At 42.8% G+C, this 22,594-nt stretch overlaps 1 protein-coding gene across 1 annotated transcript; it reads left to right on the forward strand.

The window, feature by feature from the left end:
- The first annotated feature begins 2,746 nt into the window (after positions 1–2,746).
- LSM12 (LSM12 homolog) lies at positions 2,747–22,317 on the forward strand. The gene is made up of 5 exons (XM_016202108.2): positions 2,747–2,885; positions 4,920–5,053; positions 18,970–19,079; positions 20,703–20,829; positions 21,631–22,317. Exons 1-5 carry the CDS (start codon positions 2,762–2,764, stop codon positions 21,721–21,723), a joined length of 588 nt encoding a protein of 195 aa, XP_016057594.1. The 5' UTR covers positions 2,747–2,761; the 3' UTR covers positions 21,724–22,317.
- The last annotated feature ends 277 nt before the right edge of the window (positions 22,318–22,594 follow it).

Here is a 22,594-nt window from a genome sequence, read left to right on the forward strand (position 1 = left end):
CGTTTCCGCAGAGCCCCACGTGGCCGCTGCTACCGGCACGTGGGCTTCGGGCGTAGAGGTGGCTACCGCTGCTGTTCTCGGTCAAGGGACGGATTAACCTGAGGGTCTGCGGCGCGCTCAGGGGCCTGCTTTGCTGTTGCGAAGATGGATGTGTAATCTCCAGGGCCAGGATTCCTTCTCGATTGGACCTCCCTTCGCTGGTACCGCTACCCTCCAAAGATACTCTGAGATCTCTTGGAGAGAGGGGCTACGGACACCCTCTCTTCCGGGGAGCCAGGCATACCCCGTCAGCATTGAAGTGGGACCCTAAAATTTGCGCACACCACTAATCCGTCCGTGCCTTCCTCCCCAAGCCCGAGACTCTCCCGCCCGAATTAACCCACTATTGATCTGGAGGCTGAGAGATAAACCTTTTGATTTTGAGTGTCTTGCCTAAAGACTTTCAAATTCTTACACATAGGACAGTCTAAGTAATATTTCCAGTTTCAAATTTGCCTTGCCCCCCATCCTTGCATCCTCTTGCCTTCCAAAACCCCGCTGGGCGTATAAACCATGAGGTAGTGTGTTGGAAGAGGAGGGGACACACCCACAACAAGATTTGGAATAATTTTATGCAGGGACATACACAGAAAATAGAAACCTCAGCTACTCCAGGTGAGGGTGTGGAGAGAGGCAGAAAGGGGTGAGGAATGAGACTGTTAAGTGACTCCTCAGTTCCTTCCTACCTCGAGCAACTTTGTTCTTGGAGAGTGTTCTGATGAGTGGATGAAAATGAGAATGTAAATCTGGGCTCTTCTTGGAAAGAGATTAATTTCATGAATTAAAAAATTGTGGGTGTTGTTCAGTGGTTAGAGCGTCAGCCCGCACACCGAAGTGTCTTGGATTGGATTCCGGGTAAAGAGCACATACCTGGACTACAATCCCGCCATAGTCGGGCTCCTGAGGGAGGCAACCAATCAATGAGTCTTTCTCACCTCTCTCTCTCCCCCCTTCCCTCTTCCTCCTTCCCTTCCACTCCTCTAAAAGGCAATGGAAAAAATATCCTCAGGTGAAGATTGAAAAAAACAAACAAAAAAAGTTGTGGGGAAGCAAAGCTGGATATAAATCTCATTTCACTCCATTGCTAAATGTTTTTCAGTTGCCCCATGGAGAAAGCCTAAATTTTCTGTCTTTGAAAGTTTGCTCTGGGTTGTAGCCAGACAACCCTTCAACAGCCTACCCCCACACTCCATTTCATAATATTTTGGAGCTACTTTATGTTCCTTGAAGTCACGGAGCTCTTTCCTCCTCTTAGGTGTCCTGGCACATGCTGTTCCTTCTGTCTAGAACACTCTTTCACTACTTGTCCTCCAGGTCTCAGATATTTCACTTCTTCCAGGAAGCCTTTCCTGACAGTGCAGTTATATATGAAAACCTACAATTACAATGCCACATAAAAAGTGGAATGGCAGTTACATATGACTTGTTATGGGGGCCAGACATGAAAGCTCTCTGAAAAAACCACAAAAATGAGAGAGCAGTATGTTTATTCCTATTAAACGGCTATATTAATATGCACCCAACATTAGGAAGTTGATGCCTCTTGCAGGGCAAGGAAACACATTTGAACTTTGTGTTCAGGTTAAGTAGTGCCAGGGCTGGCTATCTGCCTCCCTCCAAACTAGAGAAAGGTCAACCTGTTGTTTTTCATACAGGAGACTTCAGAATTTCTATATGGGGGTGGGGGTTAGGGATGGCAATTAGTGATGATAGGGCTTAAAAATGCATCTGCACAATACTTATGTATACTATAGGTGTGCCCCAAACTCCTGCCCCAAGGCACCGTTTTTCACTACCATTGCTCCTGCTCTTTGCCTGACTTTCTAGAGAAGAGGGCAAGACAAGTGGGAGATGGGGAAGAATCCTGAGTCCCAAGGGTGATGGGTGATCATAGAGGAACTACCATCTATCTACCTACTACATGCCATGCATTTATACACTTTATCTCATTTAGCCTCCTAACTACTCTATGAGGTATTATGTAATATAGTATAGTTGTAAATAGAATCATTTTTTGGAAACAGAAAATCCTTGCTAGTTGTGTGACTCTGCACAAGATTTAAGTTTCTTCATCTGTAAAATAAGGATATTAATTCCTATCTCAAAAGGTTGTTGAGTGCTCAGTAAGTGTTAATACAGAAGGAATAAAGAAATAGGATTTTAAAGAAAGAAAACAGGATAAAAAAAGGATCGGGTTTAGTAATTTGCTCAAGGTCATGTAACTTAGCAAGTGGCAGACCTGGGATTTTGATTCTGGTTTAGCTAATTCCATAGCCAATATGCTTTCCACTACCACTTTGTAACTAGGTATAATCATTTTGGGGAAGTTTCGTCTTAAGTCTTCTGTGACTCGGATTCCTCACATATAAAATATAGAGTTCATTCATCAAACTCTTGCGTCAAGGTGTGCATAGAATGGAGACTGAAGTTCCTTTCTCCTTTCCCTTTTCATTCCACATACGTCATTTACCTTTAACTTCTAAAACGGACCCTGCAGTCATTTTACCGAGCAGGCGCAGCTGCACAAACATAATATTCAGAGTCCTCTTTATTTCCTCTTCCTTCCTTTTCCACCTAGGCTCCCGCTCCACCCAGCACTAGGCCACGCCTCGGCGTGTGACGTCAGCACGCCTCCAGCGTCGCGTCGCGGCGCTCACTGGGCGCCCGGCTTTCGCCCGCTGCTGCCGCCGCCGCCGCCGCCGGCCGCGGCTGCTCTCCCAAGATGGCGGCTCCTCCGGGCGAGTACTTCAGCGTTGGGAGCCAGGTGTCGTGCAGAACGTGCCAGGAGCAGCGGCTGCAGGGCGAGGTGGTCGCCTTCGACTACCAGTCCAAAATGCTGGCTTTAAGTATCCTTCCCTGCGCGGAGCCCGAGGCCGGGCCGGCGTGTCGGTGCGGTGGTGGTGGGGTGGGGGACGACGGCGGCGGCTGGGGCCCTCTCGGGCCTAGGGGCGACCGGCCACCGCGCAGCCCGGAGCGCATGCGCACGGCCCTGAGCTCCCTTCCCCCCTCTCGGGGCTCCCTCGGTCCTCTTTGGGGATCCTGCCTCCCACCCCTTGTGGGAGCCGGGCCCCCTGCGAGGGTCGGTGGGTGGAGGGGGGCTTGACACGAGGATGGCTTTTCGGGGGGAACGTTATGAGGGGACCCAGTGATCAGGAGAGGGTGTGGTTGTGAGAAGGGGTTGTCGTGGGAGGGGGTTCCCGGATGGAAGGGGGGACGGATAAAATCAAGTGGGGAGGGGGTGTGTGGAGTAAGGAACTGCTAGTAGGGCAAGGGACAAGAATATAGAGTTTAGGAGGGGGTGTCTACTGATGGGTTTGGTCCAAGGCAGGGCGGTGGGGTGTTGACCAAATGGGCCTCTCCTGCTTCGGTGGAGAGTAACTGCAAGGCAGAGTTTGTGTCTAAACTGGGGATAGGGGCTTGTTTTACTGGTTCGTGTGTGTGTGTGTGTGTGTGTGTGTGTGGTGTGTCATTGGGGGCGGGGAGTACTGAATTTTAGGTTTCTCAGTCATTTGAAAATTGCTGTTTGGGGGATGTTTGCATTGGAAAACAGGTCCAGACAGAGGAACACGTTTTTCAGGGGCTTATGTAGGGATGTGTGGGTTACAGGTGAAAGAGTAAGTTATGTTCTGTTGCTCAGCAGAGCACACATGTAGCCCTGACTTTTCCATAGAAGTAGCCTCTCCTTTTGAAAGTAGCAGTAATAAACAGAATGGAAACCGTGGCCTGCTTCTTTGGGGTGGAAATGATTTCTGAATTATTCCAGGAAATTCAGTCTTGGAAACAAAATGCTTCCTGGTTGTAATAAATGTACCACCCCTTCCTCCTTTATTTAAACCACAGGTGGGTTTATTTGGATATTTATAGCATCTTTCATAGGGAAGTTTTCTACTGAGTCTGCTGCATTTGAGTGGCAAGTATTTTAATTCATTCACCAGTAGTTGTAGATTTCTAGCTTAGAAAGATGGCCTCTGAAACTAATACAGTAAGAACAATTGCTTTTTAGAAATTTTTTATTTATTATCGATAGAAGAAGGGAGAGAAGGGTGGAGGGAGAGAGAGAAACACCGATTTGTTGTTCCACTTATTTATGGATTCATTGGTTGATTCTTGTATGTGCCCTGACCAGGGATTGAACCTGAAACCTTGGTGTATCCGGAAGATGTTCTAACCAACTGAGCTATTCAGCCAGGCTGGGTTTTTTTTTTTTTTTTTTGGTTTGTTTGTTTGTTTGAATACAAGAGTTCATACCTGGACCAGATAAGACCTTTTACTTTTTACATTAGTGATTTAGTTGGAAGGGTTTGGGAAGGAGGAATTACTCTGCTTTTAATTGGCATACAGTATGCTCTTAAATGGTTGGAGAATGAGTGAATGAATGAATCAATGAATCGGTTAACTTGCTGGGTCACCTTGAGTCAGCTTCTTTTCTAGTGCTATAGTTTTCTCCTCTGCAAAATGGGAAATCTCAAATCTGAAAAAGCGATAAAAGCACTGTACAGATAAAAGGAGTATTACACCAAGAGCGGAAAGCACTGTCTCTTCTGTGTGGTTCACTAGGTTCAAGACATACATAGGCATTAAAACTGCATTATGCCTCTCCATAAAACTGGTAGAGAGAAGGTGACAGAAATCCTTTCGAGGCTTCCAATTTTGAACTGTATATGCCTTTGAAAAGCTTGAGATCTTGCTTATGAGGTTGAGCAGGAGGAAGGTGACAGGCATGATTTCCTGAGGAGAGTTGTGATTCTTGGAAGACCTCCTCCCTCTTGCTCAAGGCACACCTTTTACACAAGCCTTGTGTGAATTGTTTTCCATGCTCTTTTTGGGATGTGTCAGTGCTCTGCTTGCCCCTGTTTTCCTTAACTTTATTTTTTCACCAGAATGTCCCTCTTCCAGTGGAAAGCCCAACCATGCAGACATCTTGCTCATAAACTTACAGTATGTTTCAGAAGTGGAAATAATTAATGACCGAACAGAAACCCCTCCTCCCCTAGCTTCACTCAATGTTAGTAAGGTAAGGACTTGAGGGTAGTTCTGGCTCTCCAAAATGGTGGGAAAATTGAGTCTCATTGACACTTGGTAATACATTCATTTTCCATTTGTTTTTCATTGACTTATAGCTTGTTCTGATATCTTTTAAAAAATATGTTCAGTTTTATTCCTGGATATCTTCAGAATACTTTAAGAAACATATTAATGCCCAAATAGGGAAATAGAGTTGAGAGCTTGCTTTTGTCCTTTGTAAAAGAGGGCTTTTAAAAAAGCCCTGGAGTCCAAGAGTGAACTTCCAGAGTTGGTGGGGTTGGGTAGGGGTGTTGCCTGTGCAACCTCCTGAAATTGCATATGTATGCACACATGAATATGTATATGTTTGTTCTGGGTGAAGATACAGAGCATTCTTCAGATTCTCAGAGATTCAGTGACCTATAAAAATTTGAAAACCACTGTTTTAGAGCATCATTTTGGTCTTTATGTTTGGATTTTGAGGTCTAACAAAATTAGAGGTTTAGGATATTTTAATCTTAGATGTACAAATTGATCTCTTGGAACCCCCAAATCACTTTTTTGATTCTTCAGTTCTATCAGCTAAAGTTCATGTTGATTAATAATAATATACCAAGCCTTGTTGTAGCCTTTGCTGTCTCCTGTATTTGAAACACTCCTTCCAAAGTGACTGGAGCCTTATCCACCCGGACTTAGTTAAATGGCACCTCTTCTAAGAAGTCTTTGATTGCCCAGGCTAAAGTAATTTGCCCCATTATTCTCTCACAGTACCTTTCCTTCGAGCTAAAGTGACATGTCGTTTATAGTTCAACCTGGTACATTTCTTAGAGTAAAGGAGATTGCTTTTGTTTTACACTGGGACTAGTATAGATCAGTGTGCCCTGGGCACATTGGGACCAAGGTTACCCTATTCATAGCCTTTTTGTAATTATAATTGTACATCATTTGTTTACTTTTCTATCTCACCAAACTTTCTTTTGTCAGGATGGGAACTATAACTGTTTTGTTCATCAGTGAACATACAGAGCCTTGCACGGAGTAGGTGTTTAATATTTGTTGAATGAGTAAGTTAGGCCTTCGATTTTGGTAGCAGCTGCCTTTCCTTAAGTCTCTTGAATTAGTGTGGTGGAAGTTTTTCCCTCCAGAGGAGTCTTTGTAATAATGTATATTCTCTTGCCTGTCTTGGGAATGTGGCGTGTTTGCTAAGGGTTGAGCAAAGAGAGGAAATACTCGGGCAGTTGAAACAATAGAGGGTAACTGAGGCTGGCAGAATGTAATTACCACAGATACAGAGATCCTTTTCCAGATTCTGGGGAAATGACCATGTTTTTTAGTGATGGCTGAGAACAGATTTGGAAGGGTCTTAGGTTTTATATTAAAGGCTGTTGCATACGTAACATCCCATTCTTAGAAACAAAGGTTTTTGAAACCCTGGCTTAGTCAGGTACCTCTACTAGAGTATGGGAACTCTTTGGGTGGTTTTCTGTTAGCTGAAGAGATTTTAAAAGATTTAAGTGAAAGAATTTATTCCTAGTATGTTGAGAGAAATAGGCTCTAAGGTATTCTTTGGTGTTTATATGGTATATGAAGTAGTCACTGAATAAATGGACCTTTAGTGAGTAGTAAAGGAAAGATTACCTGAGAGATGATTTTTTCAAATTTAAAAGATACTAATTTCTGCCCTGTGACCAAGTGCCACCATTTATCTGAGAGGGCTTGGAGTGGTATGGGTGGGGTTGTTAAGAAGTTCTTTTATATTTGACCTCAGATATAAATAGTACTTTGTGGTTATTTAGTTTGTGGATTATCTTTGCTTTTATGATTTTTCTTTCTGCTGGTCAGTTTTAGTTGTTTAGTAGCATTGTTGCAAACTAGTAGTTTACCTACTCGTTCAGGAAAGCGATAGGAAGTAATAGGTTGGGGAATGCCAGAAATCTTTACTTTTCTTACATTGTGGTCTGCTTGCCAAGTCTTGAAAAAGGTTTGCTGGGCCCTACTTGGTTTGTCTCAGTGGTTAGAGCTTTGCCCTGCGGACTGAAGGGTCCCAGGTTTGATTCCGGCCAAAGGCATGGACCTTGGTTGCAGGCTCAATCCCCGGCCCTGGTCAGGGTGTGTGCTGGGGGCAACCAATTAATGTGTCTTTCTCCGTCTCTCTCTCTCTCTCTCTCTCTCTCTCTCTCTCTCTCTCTCTCTCTCTCTCTCTCTCTTCCTCTCTTCCTCTCTTCCTCTTTTCCCCTCCGCTCTCTGAAAAGCAATGGAAAAAATATCCTCCCATGAGCATTAAAAAAAGAAAAAAAAGAAAACATAACAAAAGTTATGCCCAGCCAGGGTGGCTTAGTGGTTGAGCATTGACCTATGACCCAGGAAATCACGGTTTGATTCCTGGTCAGGGCACATGCCCAGGTTGCAGGCTCTATCCCCAGTAGGTGGCGTGCAGGAGGCAGCCAATCAGTGACTCTGATCATTTTTCTCTCTCCCTCTCCCTTCCTCTCTCTGATATCAATAAAAATATATTTTAAAAAAATTAAAAAAGAAAAAAGGTTTGCTGGGAAGAAAAGTCAGAAACTGAAACTAGGTTGGAGGGCTATCTTTGGATTTCTTTCTAATTCTTCCATTTGTAGAGGTGTTTATGAGTAAGCTATATTGGCTTTCCCTTTAAACCAACCTTTGAGGCTGTTTTGTGATTTCTTCTTGAATTCAGTTAGGATCAGAAGAGCCTGCTGGACTATTACTGAAAACAGCTAACTGGGCAGCTGTTAACATGTTGCTTAAATGACATGAAAAGTTTATCTCATTTAAGAGCACGGACTTTGGGTTTTTTAAAATGGAGGTTTGTTTAAGTATGTTAGATGAGAACTAAAGTGCCCTGAGATCCCTGAAAGAAAACTATTGATGCCTAAGGTCTAGGGGAGCACTACCTGTGACCTCCACTTTCAGTGGAAGATACCATCACATGTTGGCTCATCTTGCTGACGTAGTAATTGCTCTGTTTCATTAAACCTGTTGATATAAACTGTATATTTGTTTACTCCGACCCAGCAGGAAATGGAAGAGAAGGCCTTTTAAAGGAAATACTAAATTCCAGCCCTACTAGAGAAGGTATGAACTAGCAATTGGAGATGAGCCTGTTTTGCTTTCTATTGGCAGTTCACTCCAGGCTAAGAAGTCCTATGTCTATCCACAACAGTGGGATGTAAGAGGAAGCTTGGAAGAGGACAGTGGAGTTGCAGAAGGTGGAAGTTTTGAATATCATTTTCTCCACAGTAATGGAAGTTTTGAATATCACTTTATCTTCTCCACAGTAACATTGTACCTTTTAAAATGTTCCAAATTTTCTGACTATAAGAATAAAAGTACAAAAGCAGACCAAAGCCAATCATAAGTGAGGTTTAGTTTATTTGCCATGTAGCTTATTAGTTTACTCTGTCACTAGGAAAGCTTAAATATTGCTTGAGGATGAGAGCCCTAGGGTCCTTATGGTAGGGCGAATTAAGGTGATTTTTTTTTTTTTAAGGTGATTCTTAACAAGTTCCTTTGAATTGACTTTGCTTCTGGTTCTCTGGGGATAAAGATTGTGCATGGGATAATAGTGCTCTCAAAAGATGATTTGGGACATATATCAACATGAGCAGAGCTCTCTTTTACGTAGCATTTATCAGACATTTACTGAAATCCCTTTTGTGTAAGGCAGTGTGGTAAGCTCTGCTGGGGACCATAGCTTACATTTTTCTAGTGCTTTGCAGTTTACAAAGAACTTTGACATGTTTCATTTCATCCTCACAACCACACTGTATGATCTTTAGAGTGTGTTCTTTTCCATTTAGTTTAACAGATGAGAAAATAGTTTCACCCGTTTAAGTGGCTTGTTCAAGGTTATATGGCCAGTAAGTAGAGTGGGAACTAATATTTTCACATTCCACCTTCTGAACTAGCAATCGTTAGACATCTCATTTAATCCTAACAGTTCTTATGGTGTGGATGCCATCACCATCTTACAGAAAAGTAAACTGAGACTCAGAGAGGATAAGTTACTAGCTTAAGGTCATATAACTAGTAAGTAATAGAGCTGGGATTTGAACTCAGGTCTGATATTTTGACAGCAAAGTCCCATGTTTTTTCTACTTCTGTGTTCTTAGCCTAGGGAGCTTATAGAGTAGTTTGGTGAAATGAAATGCGCACCTAAATATCTGTAATCCTAAATAATGTTTCTAAGTAAAGAGAAACATCTGTGTTGTGTGGTCAGGAGCAGTGTGGTCTAGTAGAAAGAACATTACATTAGGACCAAGCAGATAAGTTTTTAAAGCCACTTCTCTGCCATCAGTTTCCTCACTATAAAAATGGGATGTTACTACCTATCTCATAGAGTTGTTATGAGGATTAGGGCAGGTTGACTAGACTTGGCAGATGTTAATTTTATTCTCCCTCATCAATTATGTGTAACCAACTGGTGTTCCTTTAATTATGGGATAAGGGGTGAGATGGGGGAAGGGGAGCATTATGACAAAGGTAAGGCAGCCAAGAACATTGATGCTATTACTATGTCAGTCTTTCCTGGCATTGGATCTACATTTGTTCAGATACTGGAACTTGCCAACCCAAGATTGGGGGAAATCAAAGTTGTATTGGATACCATTAATATGTAATATCTTGTAATTAAAAGATGTTTTTAAGAGACCTCTCGTTGGTGTCCAGAATTAACTTGAATTTCCAGTGCAGTGTTATGAGGTGGCATAGTTAAGTGAACACTTGCCTTAGTACTGGAGGTTAGAATGAGCATTCACAGAACCTCAGAGGCTGTGCGTTCAACCTCTGAGATTCTTAGGAAAAAACTCAGTGACACAGCCAAGACAAGTGGATGAATTCATTTATTTAGATAAATTGACCCAGTGCACTGAATGAGATGTAAGTCTTCTCATCACTTTGCTGAGTTGGAGAGGACTTTCTGGAGGAGATGTTTGTGTGTGTTGGGGGAAGCAGGAAAAAGGGACAAAGCATAGAAAATTGAAATCTGCAGATAAGCTGTCAGCCTCTTTTATCCTTTTATTACCTGTTTCTACCTTAAAAACATACAGTGGACCATCAAATGGAACCAGGAAGAGATTGAAAGAGCTTATCATCAGTTCCTGGTAATGAAGAATGAGTTGGCTGCCTTTGGATAAAGATGGTATTTGCAGATTGGTCAGTGAGTGGAGGGGCTTGGTAAGGTTGAGAAAGTGGATAGACACAAAGTTTACTTTTAAAAGAAATGGAAGCCCTGGCCAGCGTTGCTCAGTGGGTAGAGCAGCCTGCACACTGAAGAGTCCTGGGTTCAATTCCTGGTCAGGGGCATGTACCTGGGTTGTAAGTTCCATTCCTGCCCTGGTCGGGCGTGTGCGGGAGGCAACCAATCGATGTGTCTCTCTTACATCAATGTTTCTCTCTCTTTCCTCCTCCCTCCTTTCCATTCTCTCAAAATCAATGAAAAAATATATTTCGGTGAGGAGTACAAAAAAAATTAGTAATAATAATAATAAAAGAAATGGACATCAGTGCCTTACCTTTAGGTATGAAGTCACACTGAAGGAAGTATGAGTTCCACTATTTTCAAAGCTAAGATTTAGCATGACCTTATGACTTTCTGGTTATTTGAAGGTTAATCCTCAAGTATGAGTAAACTCCTGGGGTAGTTGATAGGCACTGCATTGTGGTCTATATTCATGGACCTGGGCTGTTAACTGGGCCCTTGACCACATATCTTGACCTTAATGTGTTGAGGTATGGAGTTATCCTCAAGGAAAATCAGATGACCTGGCCACCCTGTAGCTATGTATATATTGGTAGGAGGTAGAAGTTGTTCATATTATGTAAATGTGAGGAGAGAAATAACTACTTGTCTAGTGAAAGTGAGACTTTTTTGTTACATAAAATTTTTCTGGCTTCTAGAAGCTATACTGTATAACCTGTTGGCTCACTTGATTAGAATATGTTGTCAAGGCCACAGTCCCAGGTTAGAGTCCACCAGTAAGTTTTGCACCTGGCTCTGAGAAGACAGCTGTTTCCTTACAGAAGTATTATGAAAATACAAGTGGAGGGTGAAGAGGAAGAGCCCATCACTGCCGAGTGACGGGGCATGCTAAGTAGTGGGAGTGTCAGATGAGGTTAGAGAGGTAGAATGATTGCCATTTAAAAAATCACTAGCCTTTTGAAACAGGTCACATTCAGTGGCATTCAAACTTTGGGGTCAACCTGACAGAGCCATAGTTGGGGGTATAGTGTTCTAGGCTAGGGCTTATGACTCAGTTCAGGCTATAGTGCATGGCAGCTGGCTGATTCAGGACTGAGGGCTCTAAAGAGGGCTTTCCCTCATTAGTCAAGGATTTGGTTCTAAAGGAGGCTTTCTTGATATGGGGTTCTGGGGAGAACTGCTGTTTACTTGAAAACACAAATTGCTGAGCCCAGGTACTCTGGCAGAGTTGTGCCATAGGTGTGTTGTTGCAGCTACCTCTGCACTCTACCTCTTTGGCATGGAGACAATTCAAAATAAGGACTTCACTGTTGGGTCAGTAGTGGCATCTCTTCCAGTGTTAAGAAAGGGGCATTTAACTGGTTTAATTTTCCTGGCAGAGAATAGGCGTGCAGGTTGGAATTTTAAGACCAAGGTAAATACCAGAAACTATCCTAGAGAGAAGCAAATTTTACCTCAACTATAGAATTAAAGGATCTACCTAGTACCCTAAGCTAACGGTGTAGTGTGGTAGAATGGAGAGTATGAAGAACTGGGTTCTTTTTACAATGGCTGCTAATGAATTGTGTGACCTTGTGTTAGTCACTTAACGTCTGGGAACTGTTAGTCCTATGGATCACTAATAGGCAAGGTTTCTTGTCCTTTTATCCACCTTCCCTCTTGCTACCCCTCCCTTCCAGATGCTAGGAATGTCAGGATGCTTAAGACACTGCCTTTGCCCTTAAGAATCTCATGTTGGGCCCAGCTGGGCATGGCTGCAGCGGTTAAGCGTCGACCTAGGATTCATGCGATCGGGGTTCGATTCCCGGTCAGGGCACATGCCCGGGTTGCGGGCTGCAGCCCATCAATGACTCTCTCATCATTGATGTTTCTATCTCTCTGTCCCTCTCCTTTCCTCTCTCTGAAATCAATAAAGATATATTAAAAAAAAAAAGAATCTCATGTTGGGAGTAGTGAGGGACAGCAACACTTATTTTAATGGTAACAATATGGCAGGATCAGTGTTCATGGAGGTGTGAGCAAGGTGCTATGATATCATAGAGCAGGGGAAGCAAACTTTCTATAAAGGCCCTGATAGTAAATATTTTTGGCTTTGTGGACTATACATGATCTGTCACAACTACTCAACTTTACCTTTGTAGCAAAAGCAGCTGTTGATAATATGTAAACATATAGGCATGGCCATTCCAATAAAACTTAACTAAAGCAGGTGGGTGGCTGAATTCAACTCACAGGCTGTAGTGTGCTCACTGTTTGCATAGAGTAGTGCACATTTTAGGGAAGGCTTCTCAGATGTAGCTGTGGGGTAGGATCTTGAAGAATAAGTGATAATTAGGTAAAGGGAGGGAAGCTAATGGAATCAAGCTGATTTGGAAGGTGCTTAATTTGTCCACCTCTGCAGTTTAGAAACTGGCTGTTCTGTCAGTGAGCTAAACTGGAGGTTGTTTTAAAAAGGGAGGAAAAGGACTAGTTAAGTGCCAGTATTGGTGTTAGGTGCTTTACAGTGGACCCTTGAGCAACATGGGGTTAGGGGGTGTCAGCCTCCTCCACAGTTGAAAATCCGTATATAACTACAGTGGCCCTCCACATATGTGGATTCCCAACCGAAGAATTGACCCTTGAACTGTGTGGGCCAGTTGAACAAAATTTGCGTATAAATGAACCATGCAGATCAAGGGTCAACTGTATGTCTTACTGAACTACCACAGTAACCCTTCAGGATGCGCCCCAGATGACTGGACTAAAGCTTAAGAGAGGTTATGCATCTTGCTCAGATTCATATAAGCTAGTGAGTGGTAGACAGGGATTTGAGCTAGAATCTCCTTTTGAAGGGTAAGGGGGTGGCTCTTCTAATTTTGCTTTGCTTTTTCTGCTCACTTCAGAGCCCAGGAAGCAGTAACGTATGGCTTCTTCACTATCATTGAATAAAATCAACACTGTACTCCATAAAGTGGAGCCCCCATTTTGGTATGCAAAGTTAAAGGCATTTTCTAACTTATTTATTCCAGTTATATTTTGGAAGATATTCTGTGTAGGACTTACAGCCTCTCTAGCAGCTCTTATAGAAACTAGAAGGGAGAACACTGAACTCACTGACTTAAGGAAGGTTCTGTTATATGGATTTTTCTGAATGACCCACAAGCTACTTTCTCTGTACTAATAATGATGTTATAATAATGTTAACAGCTAGTATTTGTACGATGCTTTATAGCTCACTTAGTACTTTCACCCACATTATCTTTCTTGATTCTAATAGCCCTGTGTGAGATGGCTAATTTGAACATACACTTCAGAAGTAGGTTGTTAAGGTAAAATTTCAACTTATATCCTGGCCAGTTTTCTCTTTGACTGAGAGAAACTAGTGCCTAGTTTCTCCATCTATTAAGTAGGAGTAATTTTAGTCCCTGTTTCATAGGATTGTTGTGCATATAAAAAGTTTAATCCATGTAAAGTGTGTAGCTTGGTGCCTAGCACGTAGTAAACTCTTGCTCAACAAGTTTAGCTCTTAGAATTTTAAGGTTCACTACCAGGCCTTTTTTTGTTCTACCATTCTGGTGTTTGATTTAATGTTTTGATTAATTTTTATGTATTCTGGTATACAACTTTAAGCGAGTACTCTATTTTTTGAGTTCCCAGCCATCCAAGGTTGTAAAGAACAGTATTTTATTAGAAACTTTCAGACAGGAATTTTTAGCTAGGGAACAAGAAAGAAGACTTGAGGATATTGGTAGTTGGAAGAAATACTTTTCTTTTTTAAATCCTCACTCGAGGATATGTTTATTGATTTTGAGAGAGAGTGAGAGAGAGAGAAACAAACATTGATTGATTCCCGTCCATACACACCCTGACCAGGGATCAAACCCGCAACCTAGGTATGTTCCCTGACCAGGAATAGAACCCACAGCCTTTTTGATGTATGGAATGACGATGCTCCATGTAACTGAACCACCGGGCTGGGGCAGAAGAAATTCTTTTTAAGAGACTGCTTGTTGCGCTGAGGGCTCAGTGGTTGAGTGTTGACCTATGAACCAAGTGGTCCTGGTTTGATTCCTGGTCAGGACACATGCCTGGCTTGCGGGCTCCATCCCTACTAGAGGGGGCTCGCAGGAGGCAGCTGATTGTTGTTTCTCTCTCATTGATGTTTCTGTCTCTCTATCCCTATCCCTTCCTCCCTCTCTCAATCAAAGAAAAAACATTTTTTTAAAAAAGGGGGAGAGAGAGAGAGAGACTGCTTGTTGCTAAGAATGAGGGCTTTCCAAGAGTGCACCTCAGAATTGAAATAGCAGGAGCAAGCAGGGGCCCTTAGGATGACAGTTGTTCTTGGCTGCCTCTAGTCTGCCATCCCTCAGCCTCCACCAGGCCTTGCAGGCAGCACTGGCAGTTCCAGGGCAGCAGCTGCAGTGCTTCCCAACCCCTCTGTAAGGGCAGCTGGTTGGAAGGCCCAAATACACAGAGAAGACAAACTGAGAGTGGCTCATTGGAGTCAGTAGGTCATATCCAGCAGGTTCCTCTCGGCTCTGCTTCCCTTGTGTCAGCTGTCACAGCCTGCTAAATACTTGGAGTAAGAATCCCTCTGGATTCCCCACAGCACCTGTGCTTTTCTGGACTGGGTGTATGGAAATAAAATGGCTTAGCTGGTGACTAAATAACAAGATGAAGTGTATATTGTTTGGATTTTGTTGTGGCTGCTTTCTCATCTCCATGTCACTGAGTGTAGGAAGAGATGTGTGCCATTGGTGTTCATTAATTCATCGACTCAAGGGGTAGCCAGCAGCAGCCATGATTAGAAGCCTTTCAATATTAACGTGCTTTGGTATCAAGTTCATGTACTTTTCTCCGTTACCCACATCAAGGTGCTATATGTAAAATGGCCACAGGAGGAAGCACAGGTTAGTAGACCAGGAATAACTGTTTTTACTGGGAAATACAAAATGAAAAGAGAGGCAGGTAAGCACAAGTTGTCTTGTACAGTCTTTTCAATTAATCTGTATGCACATTAGTAACAGATATTTGTAGGTTTGTGTTTCTTGGTTTGCCTGAACCCAGTGTACTCTAAAAGTTGGTGCCTTTAATATTCTTTGAGAATCTAACCAGTTAGTTCTTCAGTTTTGATTGGGAGAGGCCAGCAGCCTGCATGTTTGTATTGAAATTGAATGTAGTATGGTGAAAGTCATTGAATTTAAAAAACTGCAGTCCTGCCCTCACCAGTGTGGCCCAGTTGGTGGCAGCGTCATTTCATACACTGGAAGGTGATGGGTTCGATTCCCGGTCAGGGCACATATGTGGGTTGTGGGGAGTTCAACCCCAGGTTGGGGCATCTACAGGAGGCAACTGATCCATATTTCTTTCTCACATTGATGTTTCTTTCTCTCTCTCTCCCTTCCTCTCCAAAAAAAAAAATCAAAAAGCATATCTTCAGGTGAGGAAAATAAAAAAATAAAAATAAGAAATTGCAGTCCTGATGACCAACCAACCCTTCCAAGCTAAGGTGGGTCCTTGTGACCCTCCCATCTTCTCTACTAAGGGCAGCTTATGAGTTCCCTCTGGCAGTTTCACAATACTATAAACTTATCAACTTGGAATAAATGGACCATATACAGATATTAGTTTACAAAAATATGATGTGGGAAAACTTAGATCTGTATAACAGCTTACAAGGTTAGAGTGATAGTCACTTGCTTTACTGAAGTAGGCTTATCCACATTTTTCACCAGTTTTTAGGAACATGCCAAGAAAGAACAAGGTAATTTTCCTCTCCTCTTACTGCCAATTTTGAGGAGAAACACTTTTAGATTCTTTTCGTGAGGGTAGTCCTCCTGCCTAGTCGATGGGGTCCTCTGTGGAAGAAATTTACCCTGTACAACTTCCTGGTGAAAGCAGATCTGTTGAATATCAGATACAAGCATTTTTCATATTGGCATGAAAATAATCTATAAACTGACAGCTGGAGTTGTCAAGGTTTGCGGTGAGTCCAGACCCCTGGACTCACCGCACCGCAAATTGTAGGTGACTCAAAGCGCAATTGTAGGTACAGGAAGAGTAGTTGAGGATATTGGAGCAAATTGAAATATAGTCAACTTACACTGATTTCTGCTACCTTTTCCAAAGCTCTCCTTCATATCATTTAGCATTTGGGATCTGTTTGCACTATGAATTGACATGGAGAATCATCTGTTCTCCTTTGCTTTCAGAGCCTTTAGAAGAGACTGTACAACTAGTATTTGGGGGGGAGGTATTTTGAAATAATTGTTCTATAACTATTGTGTTGCTGTTGTTCAGGCTGTCCAAACATTGCTTCTGGCTGAGATTTATATCCATTTTATTCTGCCTCTAGTAAAAATTCAAAAGTGGCTCCTCTGTTGGCCTCCTCTCCTCCCTGTCCTCTTTTGGCTTAATTTGTGAGTTCCATTCTAAAATATTCTGCATAAATGCTTGGTTTCCCTGAGCCAACTCTTCTCTCTTACTGGATGAGTGATGTTACGTTTTTAACCTACTATGTAGGTGACAAGGATATTTTACTGTAATCAACACAAGCTTTATAGGAGCAGCTTTGTCTGACCCAACGTTGGGAGATGCTTTTGGTTTTCAGGGATAAACATTTTTAAAAAGACCTCAAAGTGAGATCCTCCTGCATGCTCATGGGGTAAACATCTGTGTGACCACCATATGCTTCCCAGGAGCTCTGTAGGAGCTTGGTTCATCCAGGGAAATTCTGCTGTGCTTCAGTTTTTCCTTTTTTTCTTTTTTTAAATATTTTTATTGATTTCAGAGAAAGGAAAGGAGAGGGAGAGAGAAACATCAATGATGAGAGAGTCATTGATCAGCTGCCTAGTCCGCAACCCGGACATGTGCCCTGACTGGGAATTGAACTCCTATCTCCTGGATCCTAGGTCGATGCTCAACTGCTGAGCCACGCCTGGCTGGGCAGTTTTTCCTCCTTTTCCTTGGAGACTTTAGATTTTTCTACAGGGTTGTTGGGAAACTGAGACTCAAGAAAACTCCTGTTACTAGGGTTTTCTTGGTGACTGAGTAAGCTTTGCTTGTTGCCACTTAACATATACCACCAACGGTTCTCTTTCAATAGAAACTGAGTGCTTTCAAGCCACAGGCTTTCTTGCTGCACTTGGGATTGCCAATGCTCGGAGGAATGCTGTCAGCCCTGTGCATTTATTTCTTTGTGAAGTTGTAGTCTAGTGGGGCCAAATGGCAGGACCGGGCTTAAAAGATTATTTACTGCTGCTGTCTGTCTCTCTCCATGTCCTGACGACCATGTGAAAATGGAGCTCTGACTTCAAATCACTGCAGAGTCTTAGTCTTTCTTCCCTTTTTGACCTAGGGAGACTGAAATGATAGTGTATATGTGAGCTAGCTCTTTTGTGCTGAGATCCCCTCCTTCCTCACACAGTCTCTGAAACTCAGAGGCAGGGATGAGACTCCCCAGTTCCTCATAATCCATTTGAAGGCCTCTTTTTCTCATCTTCATAGTCTAACCCACACCTCAATAAAGTGCTTCATTTTACCAGTAGACAGATACTTTGCTTACTTTTCCCCCTGTAGAACAATATTTGGTTTATGGTTTGAAGGGTCACTGTTAAAGCAGAATACAAGTGTTTAAGAATTCCAGGCATCTAGGTACTTTGTGATTGTGCTGGAGGTACCTCTCTGTATTTAAGGAACTGGTGTTTCAGAACAAATTGTGTGTTTGCTCATGTCTTTAATGTGCTGCAGCATCAGTACTAACTGTTCATGTGTCTGAAAATCTCCAAATCATTTGACTTTCAGATGCATTATCTTTCTTTTGTTTGTTTTAACCATCTTGTTGAGTCTATTTGTTTTGTCTTACACTCAGATTTGTATGTCAAGTCTCTAGCAACCAATAGTGTGGGGTAGGGGTAAAAAAATGTGTTAGAGGTGCAACAGGATTGGCAGGGCCGCACCCCTGTTGGGAAGGATTTCCTATATTTTATTAGAATTTCATTTGATCAGTTTGTGATTATTTCACTAGAGGGCTGTTAAGGAATAGACATGAGGTAGAATGCAGACCCTTTTTCTGAAGAGCAGGATTGCTCTTCAGCTCAAGCTGAAGGTGAACAATATCCATGGTTAGGTTTACTTGAGTCTTGGCTCCCTGTGTGAGCACAGATAATGGTGCTAGAAAGGTAGAGTCTTTAGAGCCTCAAGTTCTGGTTTGTGAAGGTGTGGTAGACATTAATTTCTAAACCCAAGGCTCTAGCACAGTAACTGATAAATATTCTTAATTCTCTCCTTTCATAGAAATGTTTGTATTACCTTTTATCTCTGACCATCGCTTTCCCATCAGGTAGCTCCCCAGTCACACTGTATCGCATTGCCCTGCTCTGTTTTCTTCCTAGCACTTACAACTGTGTAAAGTTACCTTGTTTATGTTTTTGTTTATAGTCTTATCTCCGCTCCCCCCCTTCAGTGCTGTATCTGTAGCTTAACATAGTGAATGTCTGGCACATGGTAGGCATTCAAAATATTGGAAGGAAGGAATGTTTGCCAGGAAAAGCAGTAAATTATTCAGGTATATTGTGTGTATTTGTTTCACTTTTGCTCTGTGTGAGAAAACTGAACCTACCCAAACCTGTCTTTCCCGGCCTCCTTTCCTCAGTTTTGGCCTGACTGTTGGGAAGAATGAAGGCGATTACTTTCCTGAGTCTCTTTCCTCTCCCCCACTTTAGCTTGCCAGCAAAGCACGGACAGAGAAGGAGGAGAAGCTGAGCCAGGCCTATGCAATCAGCGCTGGTGTCTCCCTAGAGGGCCAGCAGCTCTTCCAGACCATTCACAAGACGTGAGTTGGGGGAACATAGGGGTCCCTTGCCCCAGGGGTAATGCTGCGTGGCTGGGCTGTCTGGTAGCTGACTTTCAGGTTCCTGAAAGTCACCAGGGAAGCTGGGTAGTGTGTTGGCAATACCTTGACATCTATGTGGGTACTTGTTGTCTTACCATACAGAAGAATGGTGTGATTGTGGACAAGTTGTCTCTCTGGGCTTCAGTTTGTTCATCTGTAAGATTTAGTTTTGGATTCGATTATCCCTAAGGGTCCCTTCCAGACTTAGTATTCGGTAATTTAGAACTAGTGATTTCTTTGTCTTTTATTATTTTAATCTTGTTGTACCTTTTTCTAAAAGCTTATGTAGTTTTATTACGGAAAAGTTATATCTGTTTTGCTTTTCCCAATTGTACATTGGGGTGAACATAGGGAGTTAGGGAGAGCAGAAGGCCACGGTATTACCACCTCCTAAAAGACATTTTGTCACAGCAGAAGTCATTTGACTCTCCACTAGCTTCCCTGGTTGCTGAAAAACTGAAACATTTGACACCCCCCTCCCTCCTGCTGCCTTATGTTACCCTATTTAACCACCTGGGTCTGGTGCACAGATGGCAGCTGGCATCAGAGCTGTTTGAGTCCATGGTGTGAGTATCTGAACATTTACAGGTATGTGAAGGAATTCTCTTAGTAGTATCAGCTGTCCTGGGTTTCCCAAAGTGTGAACTGGAATGGGTTTTCCCAGTCTGGCAAGGGCCCAGCTGTCTGATAATTGAGAAGGACAAGTTTGAGGAGCAGCTTCCATTTTAGGTAGTGGGCAGAGTACAGATCACAAGAAGATGGGGAATTTGTTCTCTCTTTCTAAAGGTGCCATCTCTCCCTAGGCCAAAGGTTGGCAAACTATAGCCAGCAGGCCAAATCTACTTATTTGTTGTCGTTTTTTATGTTTGTTTTCTTAAAATATGTTTTATTGATTTCAGAGAGAGGAAGGAAGAGGGAGAGAGAGATAGAAACATCGATGATGAGAATCATGATTGGTTGCCTCCTGCACGCCCCCTGCTGGGGATTGAGCCTTAACCAGGCATGTGCCCTGACTGGGAATCCAACTGTGACCTGGTTTTGGGTTGATGCTCAACCACTGAGCCACACCACCTGGGCTAAATCTGCTTATTTGTTTATATATCATCTGTGGCTGCTTTTGTGGTACAGTGGCAGAGTTTAGTAGTTGTGACAGAGATTGTATGGCTTGCAAAGCTTAAAATATTTGCTGTCTGACTTTTTATATAAAAAGTTTACCATCCCTTGCCTTGGGCTGCTACTTAAGTTGAATCTATTGGCCTGAGCCTCACTGTTTATTTGTAACTCAATTTGGTTTGGACCTTCAGGGGCTGCCACCAAGTTTTCTATGGGTTTCTAGGTCCCTAATGCCTCAGAGCAATTCTTCTGGGCCCTCCTCAGAGTAAATGTGCATCAGTTTCATTGCTTTTCCTAGCCACTGGTGCCTATGAAATGTTTCTGGGCTACTGCTTCCTATGCGCTGCTGGCAACTATTGTTGGCTGGGTGGTGAGCTGGGAACTTGGGGTCGGCAGGAGGTGTGAGATGCCTGCAGGAGGTAACTTTTACTTGTTTTCTTTTCCTTCCAGCATTAAAGACTGTAAATGGCAAGAAAAAAACATCATAGTCATGGAAGAAGTTGTTATTACACCCCCATATCAAGTGGAAAACTGTAAAGGCAAAGAGGGGAGTGCACTGAGCCATGTACGCAAAATAGTAAGTAAAGGAGCCATGAAACTTTATAAGTGAGGATGATTCCTTGGCCTTCACCCACCAGCATCAGGACGGGACAGTGTGTTACAGATTTCTGCCTCCTCTTACACAGCCAGCTTGCGAATAGCCCTGCTTTGCCACCCTGTCTCCCTGCAGTGTGCTGCTCTACAGCTGTGGCTTGGACACTCCTGCGGGGGTGGAACCAGTGGGTAGTGTGAAATAAAGCAAGTGGTCGTTTGCAGTGTGGTCCTCTGTAATGTGTGGCTTTTTGGAATTCCATGGTATTGGGCCTGAGCAGTTCCTCTGATCTCAGGCTGGGTTCTTAGGAAAGGCTGGTTGGTATAAATCAGCCTTTGGCCTCAATCTTAGTTGCCCTTGGTCTCTCTGACCCTGCATATGTCACCTGACTTTTTAGGTTGAGTTGTAGCATTTATAAAAAAAAACGGCATTGACCAACATTGTGGATATAAAAAGTTTAAAGACTAATTTCCCACCAGCTTTCTGTTCTGTACTTGTGTGAAGAAGAGAGAGGGATTTTGGATCATAATTTCTCTTCAATTTCTATTTTAGTTTATAGATTCATCTTCTTTTAGCCATTCTTAGCTGAAGCTGCAAAAAATGTGGCTGAAACAGGTGACTTCCACCTGCCTTGTTGGAAGGGCCAACAGACAGCAAAGGCAAAGGCGCCTGAATAATCTGTGGGCTGGTCAGCCAGGATGGGGCTGTTGAAACCTGGAGTGGACTGTTTGAGAGGCCTTGAGTGCCTATCTCCTTTTCTGACCTAGGCTGACTGGTCTCTTTCAGGTTGAAAAACATTTTAGAGATGTGGAAAGCCAAAAGATACTGCAGCGTTCACAAGCCCAGCAACCACAGAAGGAGGCTGCCCTGTCATCCTGAGTCCACATACATGGAGGACTCTTCCAGCATCCAGCCAAGGAGGCGATGGTGGTGGCTTCAGCGGAGGCAGGCCGGGGGAGGGAAGGGATCCTATGTTTCCTGTTGGCTCTTGTTAACAAAGGGTCAGCATTTCTAAATCTTAGACTTGAACAAACAAAACACCCAACAAAAAGAACAAGAGAATAATTTAAAAGTTGAATCATTACTTGACTAACAGACTTTGGTCCACCATGTCCTTTTCACAGCCCCCTTCTGGAACAGTCACCTTGTTAATTTTATTTTTGAAAATTACTTTCTGGCTCTACCCTTTCACCTCTGACTTTCATTTCCTAGTCTGTCCCTGCCATTCTGTTTTTGTAAGTGGCTACACTTGCCTTCTGAATGATTGAAAGAAACTTTTACATCTTCTCTTCCAAAATAAAAGTAACAAGCTGACTGTGATACTTAAGTTGAGACTAGAACAGCAGACAGAGGTCTCACTTTAAATTTTCCCTTTTTTTTTCTTTTTTTGCACAGGGCATGGCTTGAATTAGTTTTATTTTTCTTAACTTTAAATATATATATGAAAATATATATTAAAATGTTCTCTAAATATTTTCTGCTTCTTGCAGGTCTCTTTTTACTAGATCATGGCCACTCTTCCCACCTCATCCCTCTGAAAATAAAAATGTGTTGCCCTCCCCACCACCCATAGCCAGGCAACTAACTTGACTTAGTTCACAGCGTATGCAGATGGGAATTGGCTTTGAGGGTTCCTGATGGCTTTTAGTCTTTATGTGTATATCAGTCTCACATTTGGCTGAAACTTCAGGATTCTCCTTCTGCCTTTTGTCTTCATGGTACTAGAAGAATCTCCTCACCACTCTCCTGT

The sequence above is a fragment of the Miniopterus natalensis genome, chromosome 17, assembly GCF_054644295.1.
Source record: "Miniopterus natalensis isolate mMinNat1 chromosome 17, mMinNat1.hap1, whole genome shotgun sequence".
Lineage (NCBI taxonomy): Eukaryota > Metazoa > Chordata > Mammalia > Chiroptera > Miniopteridae > Miniopterus > Miniopterus natalensis.